This window comes from Nelumbo lutea, chromosome 5, assembly GCF_056320005.1.
Source record: "Nelumbo lutea isolate HS-2025 chromosome 5, American lotus-T2T, whole genome shotgun sequence".
Lineage (NCBI taxonomy): Eukaryota > Viridiplantae > Streptophyta > Magnoliopsida > Proteales > Nelumbonaceae > Nelumbo > Nelumbo lutea.
Genome location: NC_142688.1, coordinates 66,590,981 through 66,606,763, shown reverse-complemented (window position 1 = coordinate 66,606,763; position 15,783 = coordinate 66,590,981). Strand labels below are relative to the sequence as shown.

General features: G+C 40.4%; 1 protein-coding gene and 1 non-coding gene across 2 annotated transcripts; one reads left to right on the top strand and one right to left on the bottom strand.

Annotated features, from left to right (window-relative positions):
• Positions 1-1,872: 1,872 nt before the first annotated feature.
• LOC148852764 (small nucleolar RNA R71) lies at positions 1,873-1,979 on the bottom strand. The gene has a single exon (XR_016100064.1). It is a non-coding gene; the product is annotated as a small nucleolar RNA R71 (small nucleolar RNA).
• A 643-nt stretch (positions 1,980-2,622) lies between these two features.
• Positions 2,623-3,545, top strand: LOC148852763 (uncharacterized). The gene is made up of 2 exons (XM_088945850.1): positions 2,623-2,828; positions 2,933-3,545. Exons 1-2 carry the CDS (start codon positions 2,623-2,625, stop codon positions 3,543-3,545), a joined length of 819 nt encoding a protein of 272 aa, XP_088801976.1.
• Positions 3,546-15,783: the final 12,238 nt, after the last annotated feature.

Here is a 15,783-nt window from a genome sequence, read left to right as displayed (position 1 = left end):
CATCGAGGTCGAAATCGGGCCCAAAGTAGCTGCAATCGCATTGCTAACGTTCTGAAAACATTCCTTAGCCTACAAGTTTTCATATGCGAAATCACCACTCTCCCACTTACATGAGAACTTTGTTTTATCTTATTTTTGAATTTTTTCTTGATAAGTCAGACTTGGAGACTGTTATCTAGAGAGAAATTTTAGGAGATTTTGTAGGCTTCTTTTGGGGGAAGTAGAGAGAAAGAAAAAAAGAGGAAAAACAAGAAAGAAAACAATTAGACCTAGGCTGCCGCCCCTCTCTTCTTCCTCTCCAATTCTTTCTTGAGTTTTCACATGACCATGCATGGCTAAATTCTGATACTTGGTTGAAGGAAACAGAAGCCTTAGAATCAACAAAACTGAGAGATCTAATTTGATTTTTATTGTTTGATTTATGCTTTGAATATCAAACGTTCTTCTATGTTCATGTTTATGATTGTTTCGTATGCTTGCTAGGAGGCCAACTAATTTATTATTCATTGCAATCTACTGCTAGGTTAGATATCAGATCTGTAATTGTTTGATCCCTCTAATCTACAAAGCAACTAGGGTTTAATGATTTGCTGCAGCAGGAATTGTTAGATCTTAGGAAGAACACTCGACTAAATTAAATGCAACCGCTTGTGCTTGTTCTGTTTAGCTTCATTGATCTCTAATGCTTAAGGCTACTGCTGGATTAAATCTTTAACGCTTGTTTAGGGATTGTTCAGTAGTTAGGGTTAAGAGGATTGCTTGTTTTCTAATTAACTGTGATTAGGGAGATATAGGAAAATAATTCCTACGATGAATATTCAAAGTCTGAATTGATATATCGTTGCATCGATGAGCAGTAGTGAAATTCTGAGGGTGGATGTTGACTTAGACCAAGACTCGTTCTTTTGATTAATTTCAATACCTTGATTTGCATTACTTCTCATTTTGTTTTCTTTATTTTTAATTCTGATTTTCATTACATACAAACACCCCTTCCATCTTTGTTCACGCAACACAAAAACTAGGCTAGATACTCTTTGTGGGAATGATCCTTACTCGCACTACTACATTTGTTTTAGGAGTATAGGTTTTATTTTTGGGTGCCTACGACAACACGCCAAATTTTGGCATCGTTGCCAGGGAGTTTTTCTAATCGGTTTTTGTGATTATTGTGATCATTGTTTCGTTCTTGAAACTTTTGAAAAAAAATAGAAATCACTTTGATTGTTTGTGTTTTAGCGTAGAATATTTTCTGTCTTATTTATTTATTTATTTATTTTCATCACTCTAGATTTTTTTTATGATATGTCGTTCATGGTTTATTTGGGTTTCCTTGATTTATGCCTATAACTCGATTTTCTAAGCAAGGTGATTTGTAGTACGATCCAGAAATAGAAGGAACTTTGCGCAGGTTAAGGAGGGAAGCTCGGAGTAATTCTGAAGAGAATGATCCAGCTTTTGATTTCCTATCTATTAGGGGTTCTAATTTGAGAGAGGAGGAAATCTGGTTGGAAATTGGACTCTGAAAGAGTTTGCCGCCCCTGATTTGAATCAACAACCCTTCTGCTTAACATTTCCAGCTTTAGATGCTAATGCTACTTTTGAATCAAAATCTGGACTGATACATCTCTTGCCCACTTTTCATGGTCTTGCATGTGAGGATCCTCACAAGCATCTAAAGGAGCTTCATGTGGTATGCATGAGTATGAAACCCACGGGGGTGACTGAAGAACAAATTAAATTAAAAGCCTTTCCATTTTCTTTGAAGGATTCGGCTAAGGATTGGCTCTATTATCTACCCTCCAAGAGTACACATGGAACGAGATGAAGAAGCTATTTTTGGAGAAATATTTCCCAGCTTCAAGGGCAGCCAATATTAGAAAATAAATTTGTGGTGTAAGACAGTACAATGGGGAGTCCTTACATGACTACTGGGAATGTTTCAAGAAATTATGTGCAAGCTGCCCCCATCATCAAATCAGCGAGCAACTACTCATCCAGTATTTCCATGAGGGTCTTCAACCCACTGATAGGAGCATGATTGATGCTGCTAGTGGAGGAGCTTTAGTGGACAAAACTCCCGAGGCTGCGAGAAACTTGATTGCAAATATGGCGGCTAATTCTCAACAATTGGGCTCTAGGCTTGGCCCTCCATCAAAGAATGTTAATGAGGTAAATCTCTCTTACCTTGAACAACAAATTGCAAATCTAACTTCTCTCGTTCGTCAAATGGTTGCAAGTAATATGCAAATGGTGAAGGCTTGTGAGATTTGTTCGGTAGTAGGGCAACCAATCGATATGTGCCCAACTCTTCAATAGGAGCCCATTGAGCAAGTGAATGCAGCAGGTGGTTTTCCAGGGCAACCGCAAAGGAAGTATGATACCTATACAAGCACATATAATTCGAGATGGAGGGATCATCCCAATCTCAGCTATGGGAATCCACAAAACTATCTAAGTTTCCAGCAATATCAGCCGCACCCCGCTAGACAACAGCCAACCCAAACTTCTAATTCTGGTATGTCTTTAGAGGATAATGTTAAATCTCTTGCCACTAATACTTTGCAATTTTAGTAGGAGATGAGGGCCAGTATACAATGTTTGGACAATCAGATGGGCTAGATGGCAACCGCAATTAGTCGGTTAGAGGCACAGAGTTCAGGGAAATTACCCTCTCAAATGATAGTGAATCCAAAGGAAAATGCAAGTGCAATCGTTTTGAGAAGTGGTAAGGAGGTTGAGACTCCAACAAAGGCAGCCCCCGCATCGTCAAAGCAAGTAAAGGAGAAAGACATCATTCCCAATGACAATGAAGTACCTAAGCGTAAGTTTCCACCTCTTTCTAATTATAAATCGATACCTCCTTTTCCTCATGCTTTGGCAAAATCTAGAAAAGATGAGTAGTTTAAAGATTTTTATAAACTTTTTGTAGATGCGAGGTAAATATTCCCCTTTTAGATGCTATTAAACAAGTACCTCATTATGCTAAATTCCTAAAAGAACTGTGTACACATAAGATGAAACAGAAACTGAAAGGATGTGAGAAGGTGAGAGTAGGGGAGAATGTTTCTACAATCACTCAAAGAAAACTCCCAGCAAAGTGCAAAAATCTAGGTATATTCACTATCCCTTGTACGATAGGTAACACTAGAATAGAGAAGGCCATGCTAGACTTAGGAGCTTCTATCAATGTCATGCCATATTCTATAGATGCTTTTTTGAAACTTGGACATTTGAATAAAATTGGTGTTATGATTCAATTGGCTGATAGATCTAATGTCTATCCTAAGGGTGTAGTTGAGGATGTTCTTGTGAGAGTAAATGATTTGGTTTTCCCTACTGATTTCTACGTGCTTGATATGGATAATGGTGATCAACCCACTCCTATTCTGCTAGGGAGACCATTCTTAAAGACATCCAAGACTAAGATAGATGTTCATAGTGGCACACTCACCATGGAATTTGATGGCGAAATTGTTAAGTTTAATATTTATGATGCTTTGAAATATCCTGCTGATGATAATCCTATTTGTTTTATGATGTGATTGATTCTTTGGCACAGGAAGTCTTTGAACTTGATGGGAAGGATGGATTGAATGTTAGACAGTTTTTGTATGCCCTTAGCTTCAATCAAAATGATGTACTTTATGAGTTTATTATAAATGAATAAAAGTGCACATTTGATTCATGTTCCTTTGGTATGTTTCTGTGTAATACCCTTAAACTGGACACTTAATGAGACTCGTGTTAGTTTAGAATGTTCACAGCCAGTGGATCAGTTTGGGGAGACCTATCCTGACAAGGCTGACACTGTGGTGCCACCAAGTCGGTTGGGGTGGCTTGTCTCAGCTTCCGGGGTGAGACCCTAGGCACTTACAGTGTAGGATTAATTGAATCTTTGAACTAGACCAGATTTCCAATATTGCTTTGGACCTTGGAGATTGATGGACAAAACTAGAAAGTTACACCCGACCCCTATACTCGATTATGATACTGCACTAGGTGTCGGATTGGGCTGTCTTTGATGTACCAATCAGTGAGATCCTTAGCGGGGGTCAAAACCTGGGTATGTTGGGACAGTCAGAGAATTCACCTGAGTGGGTGATCATAGTGATAGGATCAGCCCCTTTATTGGACAAAGGTAATGATCGGGGATGCACTCTCACTGATGGAAACAAAGACTGTCGGCAACCGATTTCAACCATTGAGATTTGTTTTGCAAAATATATTTTATATGAGATATAAAAGTATATAAATTATGGTTTTGAAATGATTTGCAAAATGTTTTAATTCCCGAGATCCATAGTTGAGAGAGTGCAACACTGTTCCTTGCAGCCGAGGGAGAGGTCCTCTCTTGTCGGGCAGTGTATGATCATTATGGGCTGAGAGGTTAAGTGTAAGACCATTGAGGATAATACCTGATGGGCTAATCTTGCATCTGTCCATAGTCCCTGGGTGTTACAAGGTGGCTTGGCCTAGGGACCACTTAGGGTAAGTGTTGGGCCCATAGAGCCCATCTGATGGGTTTTAGGGGGGTGCACTGTCCATAGCAGTGTATTCGGCCAGGCCTTGTAACAAAGGCTGGGCTGAACCCATGTGGCTGATGTATAGATCAATATTTGAGTCCCACGCCATACAAGGAAGCCCAACTGGACAGTAGTTTGGACGGATAAATGAATACATAACCCTAAATGGGCCTTAAGCCCATTTCGAACTGGGTTAATTTGATTAGTCACTTAAGGGGCGAATTCTGAGATAAGATCAGCTGATAGGATTGGACCCACACCCTATCCACTTATAGAGTCCAAGATCTGAATAAGATTTAGATCTGGAAACTTCCTAATTAGATTAGGAGATGGCTGATCTAATCTGTAGATAAGATAAGGGTTATCCCTTATCTTAAAGGGACTTCTAATCCATATATGATTTGGGTTAGCAACTCCTAATGGGATTAGGAGTTGATCCCTTTAAATCTATAAAAGGAAGAGGGGGCGGCAACCTTTAGACACAACAACAACATACAACCAACAATCTTGTCTTCAGAGCTAAAATCACAGAAGAGAGAATTCTACACCTTGCAAATACTCTCTTGCCGCCTCCTTCCTCCAGCCGCCGCCTACAGCAATTCGATCTCCATTCTTTGGGAGAAATCAAGATTGGATCTTGATTTCAATCTTTTGGAGAAAAGATTGGTGGGAGTCGTATTCACAAGCCGTCCAGGTGATCCTTGAGAAGGATCAAGTTCTTTTGGAAGAACACTGCTAATTCTGCTCCACCCTGCACTGTGCCATCTTCAGTGGGAGCAGATTTTGGATACTACCTTGGGCGTGAACACCTCCATTGAGAGATATTATTTCTCTGTATCAGGTATTATCTCTCCCTACTCCTTTTGGTTTAGACCTGGTTTAGTTTATGGTTCAAGAATGATCGTTGAAAATATGATTTTCTAAATAGGGAATTCGATTCCCAGTTGAAGGGAGAGAAAAATTTTTGAAATTCGCCCCCTTATTCCGCAATCTTTGAGTGTCCATGTGATGGATTTCCTATCCCTTCATTGGAGATTTCTATTAGTGAGCATCTTGAGAAAGAGGAGTTAACATTAAGTTCTAATTTGTAGGAGCTGTTGCAGCATTGAATGATTCTCTGGAGTTACAACAATCAAGTAATGTTCCTTATATTATGTTGCCAATTTCTGACAGGAGACCTTTACCCTCTGTTTTGTAGGCCCCTATTCCAGATTTGAACCCACCAATGATGGATGAAAGGAGAGAACACTGGAAGTTACAACTACAAGAGTTAGAGGAGATTCGAAATGATGCCTATGAGAGTGCAAGAATTTACAAGGAATGGACGAAGGCTTTTCATGACAAAATGATCTTTAGGAAGGAGTTTAATGTTGGTCAAAAAGTCCTTCTTTACCATTCACAGCTTCGTCTGTTTCCGGGTTAGTTGCATTCTCATTGGATTGGACCATTTGTTGTTACTAATGTTTTTCCTCATTGTGCAATTGAAATTCAAAGTCTAGCAACTTCCAAAGCGTTCAAGGTGAATGGCCATAGACTCAAACATTTCTACAAAGGCTTCCAAGTAGAGAATGTGGAACAATTAGACCTTGAGGATCCAGTTTTTGCTGATTAAAAAAAAAGGGAAGTTCGTTTTTTCTTTCTCTTCTTATTTTTGCATTTATAGTTTGGTTATTTTTGCCTTTCGTTACATTTCACCTTACATTGGGGACAATGTAAGTTTTAAGTGTGGAGGAGGGGATATATGTTGCATTTTAAAATTTGATTTAGGTTGTGTTTTAGTTCTGCATTTAAAAAAATAAATAAATAAAATATAGTTTTGCTATTTGTTTTTGTGGTTTTTTTTTTGTAGTTTTCAATGATTTTTTTTAGGTTGTGTATGCCATAAGCAAGATTCAATTAAGCTTGAAAAGTTCATAACATGATTGGATAAGTAATCTTCCAACTTAGAATTAATTAGTCTAGTTATTTTCCTTGAGAATGGTAGTGACTAAATCTAGTAGACAAAAGCTGGTGAGATTTTGAGCCTTTGGACTGACATATCTACATTAGTCCCACTATTTTTTTTCATGTGAGATATTCTTCCATGGATTTGTTTCTCTAGAAATTGCCTTGATTCTATTCAAGATCACATTGACACAAACATGCATGAACATGATTAAGTCCTTTTTGTTATAAGCTACATAAGCCAAATAACCTACCCTTTGATAAATTATCCCCTTTGTTGAACCCCTTTGAGCTTTATTGACCTCTGTCGTCATTGTGAGCCCATGTTACAAACTTTAAACCTAAGAAAAAATAATACCCTTACCCAAGCCGTAAAACTAGTGGAGCATTATTCATCATTATGATATGTATGGATGTGCAAGTTTTGAGTGTGGGGGTGTCTGGATTTGTGGTATGGTTATGAATGGGGAAATGGAACATGTTTTCATTCTCAATTCATGAGTTCTAGAGATTGATGTTCTTGAAAAAAAAGAAAAAAAAAAAGAAAAAAAAAGTAAAGATGAAAGGAAAGAATGGAGGAAATTGCTTTTGATGTTACAAACTATCCATGCCCCTCCTTAAATTCCAAGAAAAATGAGCTGCTTATACATACAAAGGTGGAAGTTGTTGTGAAGGATTGTTCCCTGCTGCAAACAAAAAGTGTTCCATTGAATGATTTCTTTTCCAATGCAGGAATTTTACATGCTTTAAATGCATTAAAGCAAAATTGAAGAAGTTGTTGAGTGGAGTGATTGGTTTTACATGTCTTATGCATTCGAGCTTCAGATGATTCAGTTTTGCCCTACTAGTTTTGATGGCTTTTGAGCCACATTCCCAAATATTCTGCACCTTGATCATAAGTCACATTACAACCCTTGAAAAGTCCTTTTGATTCATGTTAAGCATGTGATACCAGTGGTGGAGAATGAGAAGATATGCAAGCCTATGGTAGATCATTTCCATTGGAATGAATTTGAGCGAAACACATACCCTTCAAACATGAGAGTTGAGTGTTTATTTCCATGAGGGTCTACTATTTAGTTTATTCCATCTTCGAGTGAAAACACTTACTAAGTAATTGAAAGTTGTTAAGAATGTTTGTTCATGATGTGTTATAAGTATTGAAGAGCTTGGTTGTTCTCTATTGATGGCACTATGACGGTGTTTTTGGGAAAGTGAATTTAAGTTTTGCCCGAGGATGAGCAAAAGCTAAGTGTGGGGGGATTTGATGAGAATGCAAAATATCATATTTTCTCCCTTAATGTTTAGTCTTTTATACTTATTTAGTGCCTAAATGGACTCATTATTCTTATATTTTGATTTAGTGCACAAATGGAGGTGTTAAGTGAAAAACAAAGCTAATCGGGTAATTCTGGACAGTTTCAGCACTGCATCGTAATTTAGGCATAACTCTCTCATCCGAACTCCGACTAAGATGATTCAAATACAACTTTTATGTTTTGAGTTTTGATAGATACCGGCTGCATCGAGGCCGAAATTGGGTACGAAGTAACTGTAACCGCATTGCTGACGTGATGAAAACGTTCCTTAGCCTTCAAGTTTTCATATGCGAAATCACCACTCTCCCACTTACATCAAAACTTTGTTTTATCTTATTTTTGAATTTTTTCATGATAAGTCAAACTTGGAGACTATTATCTAGAGAGAAATTTTAGGAGATTTTGTAGGCTTCTCTTGGGGGAAGTAGAGAGAAAGAAAAGAAGAGGAAAAGCAAGAAGGAAAACAATTAGACCTAGGTTGTCGCCCCTCTCTTCTTCCTCTCCAATTCATTCTTGAGTTTTCACCATGACCATGCATGGCTAAATTTTGATACTTGGTCGAAGGAAACAAAAGCCTCAGAATCAACAAAACTGTAAGATCTAATTTGATTTTTATTGTTTGATTTATGCTTTGAATATCAAATGTTCTTCTATGTTCATGTTTATGATTGTTTCACATGATTGCTAGGAGACCTACTAGTTTATTATTCGTTGCAATCTACTGCTAGGTTAGATATCAGATCCGCAATTGTTTGATCCCTCTAATCTGCGAAGCAACTAGGGTTTAATGATTTGCTGCATCAAAAATTGTTAGATCTTAGGAAGAACACTCGACTAAATTAAATGCAACCACTTGTGCTTGTGTTGTTTAGCTTCATCGATCTCTAATGCTTAAGGCTACTGCTGGATTAAATCTTTAACGCTTGTTTAGGGATTGTTCAGTAGTAAGGGTTAAGAGGATCACTTGCTTTCTGATTAACTATGATTAGGGAGATATAGGAAAATAATTCCTACGATGAATATTCAAAGTCTGAATTGATATATCTTTGCATCGATGAGCAGTAGTGAAATTATGATGGTGGATGTTGACTTAGATCAAGACTCGTTCTTTTGATTAATTTTAGTACCTTGATTTGCATTGCTTCTCATTTGGTTTTCTTACTTTTTAATTCTGGTTTTCGTTACATACAACCCCCCCCCCTCCATCTTTGTTCATGCAGCAAAAAAACTAGGCTAGATACTCAGTGGGAATGATCCTTACTCGCACTACTGCATTTGTTTTAGGAGTATAGGTTTTATTTTTGGGTGCCTAAGACAGCACGCCAGCTGTCTACCGCCTTGATCGGGTAATGCAGCAGTTCGGTTATGATGACATGGGCAGACAGTTCCTAAGGTCTTTGAGGGAAGACATTTTCTAGGTTCGGCGTCATGACCTTACCTTTCCTGATTGTGCAAGATTCCCCATCGCAGGGTTTATAAGGGTGCAAGGTTGTAAGCCCCTCCATTTTGCTTACCTCTATGCGTTTTTTGGGGGTTTTCAGGAGTTGGTGAGAATGAACCTTTGCCCATGTCATGTCATGGCTCCCCTCGAAGGTCATGTTGCCAACTAGGGGGACAGTCCATCTGCTCCTTCATTGCACTCACCAGAGAAGGTGAAAATGAGGCACGGGGGGAAATGACCTACTATAGTGGAGGGGGAGGTTAATCATCCTCCTACCGTGAAGAAACCAAGGTCCGCGAGAGTGTCTTGCTCGATCCCACCACCAGTTGTTCCATGGTGTGCTAACTCAGACGTGGCCTCATTGCAAGTGCGGAAGCACCAGGCCGAGGCTAGACAGGGGTTATCACCTCCTACGGAGGAAGTTGCGCTGGTCATGGAGCCAGCAGAACTATCAATCATGGCGCCCTCCACTAAATTCACCTGCATTTGTTTCTCAAGCGGGTGAATGAATAGCTCCCCCTAGGCCGATGCGGGGCCCATAGATAGTGATTCCGTGTGTAACTTATTCTCTTGCTCCCTGTTGTTTCGACTGTGATTGTTGCGAGTATATGAGTCATGCTTGTTTTGTTGGTTTTGTAGTCTATAGGGAGTGAAATTTGTAGTCTATAGTCATTCTCCACAGGTTGCAGAGGTCCCAATGGCCCCCTCTGAAAGGGCGAATTTGGTAAGTGAAATTTTATTTGTCAAGGCATTTGTTTTCCTATTACCGTGATCATGTGTTCTTATCGTGGCTAACTTATGTATAGTCTTTCGTTTTGAAGCATGTGGAAACCGAGGAGGATCAGCCCAATGTAGAGACTTCGGGATTCCCTGTTGTGGACAAGGAGGTATGCATAGGTTTGTTTTATTGATATATTGCTATATCACATTTAGGCTTATGGCGCTAACTGCTTGTGTTTAACCTCATTGCAGGCCCCATTCAATGTAGATCCTACCACCGTGCCGATCTCGCCTATTATTAGGCGACTAGTGGATTAGCTGATCTCATCGCAACCCACCAATCATGCTCCCAAAGTTGTTGATGTCGTTGAGACTGTTGGCGTTGGCGATGCTACGATGTGTGAATAGGAAGGCCTTGTAGCTGTGGAGCCCGAGCCAGTGGTTCATCGTGAAGAAGCCTTCGCTTCTTCCGTGGCTGTTGAGAACGAGGTCCCTGTGAACTCAGATGTCAGGGCCCCTATCGAGCCAGAGATCCCTGTTGAAGGAGTTGGGGCTCCCGTTGACGTAGAAGACCAACCTGAAGGTAGGGACGTGGGATCGAGGGTTGAATCACCAGCTGAGGAGTTGACGTATGAGGAGGAGTTTGCATAGATACAAAAGGAACTTGGGGAGTACTGCGATAAGCATGACATCCCTCCCTTGGGTTATGCAGTTGTAGACCCTGTTCAAGTTTAGGGTCGTCTTCGTAGGGGCGACAAATACTCCGCTTCTCGTTTGGTGGCAGAGTTTGCTTCAGTTGTCAAACGGGTTGGGTGGTTTCTGTCTGCAAACCTTCATCCAATGGTTGTGGGGCCTGCTCTAAATACATTTGCGACCATGATGGACCATGTAATGAACCGTCCCATCGAAGAACTTTCATGGTCAGATTTCACTCGCTAGCTGGAGACCTGTAAATTCTTTTCCATTATTGGCTTCCAGATGGTTCAGATCGAGAGGCAAGTAGTTATGCTGGCCCATGAATTCTTGAAGGCCGGTCTTAGGGTATGCAGTCAGTTTTATTTCGCTCGCTGAAGAATGCGTGCCTTTGCCAGAATGTGGTCAAGGCTAGCATTGCAAAAACGAAGGGGAAGCTCAAGGCTCTAATGGATGAATGCGGTAGGCAAAAGAAGATCCTTGCTGAATATGAAATCAAATTGAAAGACCTGGATAAATTTGAAGTGTGCAGCCAAGCCTTGGAGACAATTATCGCTTTGAGGAAGGATTAGGCGGTGGCGTGAGTATTTGTAATTATTAACCCTTGTAAATTATTCGAGGGCTGGATGTGAGCCTTTGCCTTATGTTATCTATTTCTTTGTAAATGGTTGTAATCACTACTTTTATAAATATGCTCGTAAGGAATAGATGCAATTTTGTGTTCAAGTGCTTCTATTTGTTTTGCTTTGTATTTATACCTTTATTGCAACTAAACATTAGTACAATCATAGTGGTCTTTATTGCAAACAAATAGATTGGGAAGACTATAGTGTTATCCCCATTTTTGCACAATCATCAGGGGCAAAGGAATTACCTCTCATGTCATTGCGTAAGCGGGTAGATAATCAGCATTCTTAAGGGAATTTGTGTCCTTCGTGGACCTGATCGCAAATGAGTATTCCTAAAAGTGCCAATCCTTAATTGCGATGAGGTACTATCACAAGTATAATTACACTGCATTTACGAACTATCGGGGGATGTGAAGTTTTACACTCCCCTTAGTTTCAGCGTGGACATCGTTTAAGAAGACAAAAGGTCATTAGTGTTTAGTGATATCAAAAAGATCTTTTCCAGTGCTCGGGTGATTTTCTTGAATGAAGTTATCGTTATTTGTTTGACAATCTTCACTGCATAAGTGTTAGTATCGATGTGATAAACTTTATCGTAAAAGCAAAAGTCAGGCAAATATAGTAAAATGTAACCGGTGGAAGTTGCCTCAAATACCATTACACAAATGATGTGATGATTAGCAATTGCACAAGGATAGTCCTTGAACTACTTTGTTAGGGGAACATAGCATCATTATTCATGAATCTTGGCCTTTCGAGAAATTTTAGCCATCACATGAGAAAAACACTTGCTCTTTCATGTGAGTGAGATATGAATAGTTACAATGGTTAGCACAACACTGGATTGATTATTGTTGTAAGCAGATCACTTGGTTTCAAAACTTGTTAACTTTGGCTCGCTGTGTTTATAAGTTGAACAAAGGTATCTGTATTTTCTAAGTTAAGAAAACGCCATACCTTGAAGGGATAGGAAACCATCATATGGATGCCCAAAATTGCGGAATAAAGGGGTGGCGAATTTCAAAAATTTTTCTTTCCCTTCAACTGGGAATCGAATTCCCTATTTAGAAAATCATATTTTCAATGATCATTCTTGAACCATAAACTGAACCAGATCTGAACCAAAAGGAGGAGAGAGAGATAATACCTGATACAGAGAAATAATATTTCTCAACGGAGGTGTTCACGCCCAAGGTAGAAACCAAAATCTGCTCCCACTAAAAATGGCGCAGTGCAGGGTGGAGCAGAATCAGCGGTGTCCTTCATAAGAACTTGATTCTTCCCAAGAATCACCTGGGCGGCTAGTGAGTACAACTCTTACCAATCTTTTCTCCAAAAGATTGGAATCAAGATCTGATCTTGATTTCTCCCAAGCAATGGAGATCGAACTGCTATAGGCGGCGGCTGCAGGAAGGAGGCGGCTAGAGAGAATTTGCAGGGTGCAGAATTTTCTCATCTGTGATCTCAGCTCTGAAGACAAGACTGTTGCTGGTGATTGTCTCTTGAATGTCTAAAGGCTGCCGCCCCCTCTTCCTTTTATAAACTTAAAGGGATCAGCTCCTAATCCTATTAGGAGTTGCTAACCCAAATCATATATGGATTAGAAGTCCCTTTAAGATAAGGGATAATCATTATCTTATTTGCAGATTAGATCAGCCATTTCCTAATCTAATTAGGAAGTTTCCAAATCTAAATCTCATTTACATCTTGGACTCTCTGAGTGGATAGGGTGTGGGCCCAATTCTATCAGCTGATCTTATCTCAGAATTTGCCCCTTAAAGATTAATCAAATTAGCCCAGTTCAAAATGGGCTTAAGGTCCATTTAGGGTTATGTATTCATTAAACCTTCCAAATTGCTGCCCAGTTGGGCTTCCTTGTATGGCGTGGGACCCAAACATTGATCTACACATCAGCCACATGGGTTCAGCCCAACCATTGTTACAAGGCCTGGCCGAATACACTGTTATGGACAGTGCACCCCCTGAAAACCCATCAGATGGTCTCTATGGGCCCAACACTTACCCTAAGTGGTCTCTGGGCCAAGCCACCTTGTAACACCCAGGGATTGTGGGCAGATGCAAGATTAGCCCATCAGGTATTATCCTCAATGGCCTTACACTTAACCTCTCAGCCCATAATGATCATACACTGCCCGACAAGAGAGGACCTCTCCCTCGGCTGCAAGGAACAGTGTTGCACTCTCTCAAGTATAGATCTCAGGAATTAAAACCTTTTGCAAACATTTCAAAACCATAATATATATACTTTTATATCTCATATAAAATATATTTTGCAAAACAGATCTCAACGATTGAAATCGGCTGCCAACAGTCTTGGTTTCCATCAGTGAGAGTGCATCCCCGATCGTTACCTTTGTCCAACAAAGGGGCTGATCCTGTCACTATGATCACCCACTCAGATGAATTCTCTGACTGTCCCAACATACCCAGGTTTTGACCCCCGCTAAGGATCTCACATATTGGTATATCAAAGACAACCCAATCCGACACCTAGTGCAGTATCATAATCGAGTCTAGGGGTCGGGTGTAACTTTCTAGTTTTGTCCATCAATATCCAAGATCCAGGGCAATACTGGAAATCTGGTCCAGTTCAAAGATTCAATTAATCCCACACTGTATGTGCCTAGGGTTTCACCCCGGTAGCTGAGACAAGCCACCCCCAACCGACTTGGTGGCACCACAGTGTCAGCCTTGTCAGGATAGGTCTCCCCAGACTGGCCCACTGGCTGTGAACATTCTAAACTAACACGAGTATCATTAAGTGTCCAGTTTAAGGGTATTATACAGAAACATATCAAGGGAACATGAATCAAATATGCACTTTTATTCATTTACAATAAACTCATAAAGTACATCAATTTGATTGAAGCTAAGGGCATACAAAACTGTCTAACAGCTCCCACTTGCACGTAGGTCCAATCAGGTACTAGCCGGAGTCCCATGCTTTCAACGTGTTTCTCAAACACTTTCTGTGATAGTGGCTTTGTCAATGGGTCTGCTACATTTTCCATTGACACTACCTCTTAATATCATCCTCCCGTAGGTCCAGTGTTGTCATACAACAATGGAATGGGTGATGTGCTGAATTCGAAATTCAGGAATGAACACCTTCATTCATAAGGCAGCCTCACTTACGGCAATGCGCTCGGCTTGGGTTGTGGACTATTAATTTGCAACTTAGGACCCCTGTTTGCTGACACTCAGGAAACAACACACGATCCTATCATGAAAACGTATCTAGATGAAAACTTTCTATCATCTGGATCCAACTGGAAAACGACATCTGTATACGCTTGGATCTGTAGTGAGCTACCATCGAATACTAGACAAAACTCTTTTGTTCTTTGAAGGCACTTAAGTATGTTTTTCATAGCAGTCCAATGCCCCTGCCATGGGTTGGCCTGAAATCTGCTTACTACACTCACTGCCTGAGCAATGTCAGGGCGAGTGCACAGCATGGCATACATGATGCTCCCTACGGCAGAGGCATAGGGAACGTCCTTCATGCCATCAATTACCTCAGAAGTCTTGGGAGACATCTTCTTGGAGAGAGTGACTCCGTGCCTGAAAGAAACATTTCCTTTCTTGGAGTTTTCCATGCTGTATCTTTTAACTATTTTGTCAATGTAGGCAGATTGGGATAATCCTATTATCAGCTTCGATCTATCTCTATAGAGTCAAAGACCCAGTATATAGGAGGCCTCTCAAAGATCTTTCATGGAGAATTGTTGTGAAAGCCATACTTTTACCGTAGTCAACATTCCTACATCATTCCCAATGAGTAGAATGTCATCTACATATAGAACCAAGAAGGTAACCTTATCTCCACTGTACTTCCTGTAAACACAGGGTTCATCCGGATTCTGCTCGAAGTCAAATGATTTGACGGCAGAGTCAAAACGGATGTTCCAACTTCTAGAAGCTTGCTTAAGTCCATAAATGGATCTATTAAGTTTACATACCATGTTTTCCTGACCCGCAGCTAAGAAGCCTTGCGGTTGCTGCATATAGATATCTTCAGTAAGATCTCCATTCAGGAATGCAGCTTTGACATCCATTTGCCAAATCTCATAATCATGGTATGCTGCTACAGGTAGCAAGATCCTAATGGATTTAAGCATGGCCACAGGCGAAAATGTTTCCTCATAATCGATGCCCTCTTTCTGAGTATACCCTTTCGCCACCAGACGAGCTTTGAAGGTCTCAACCCTACCATCGGGGCCCTTCTTCCTCTTGTAAATCCATTTGCAACCATTTTGCTTTTACCCCGGAGGGCAGATCTACTAGAGTCCAGACTCCATTGGTCTCCATTGAGTCCATCTCTGCTCTCATGGCCTCCACCCACTTCTGGGAATCTATGTCCAACATAGCTTTCGCGTAAGTCACGGGATCCTCCTCACTAGTCAAGGTTTCCACCAGGTAACTATCCTGGTCATTACCATAACGGACTGGTGGCCTGGATACCCGAGTGGATCTTTTAGGTTGGTCAC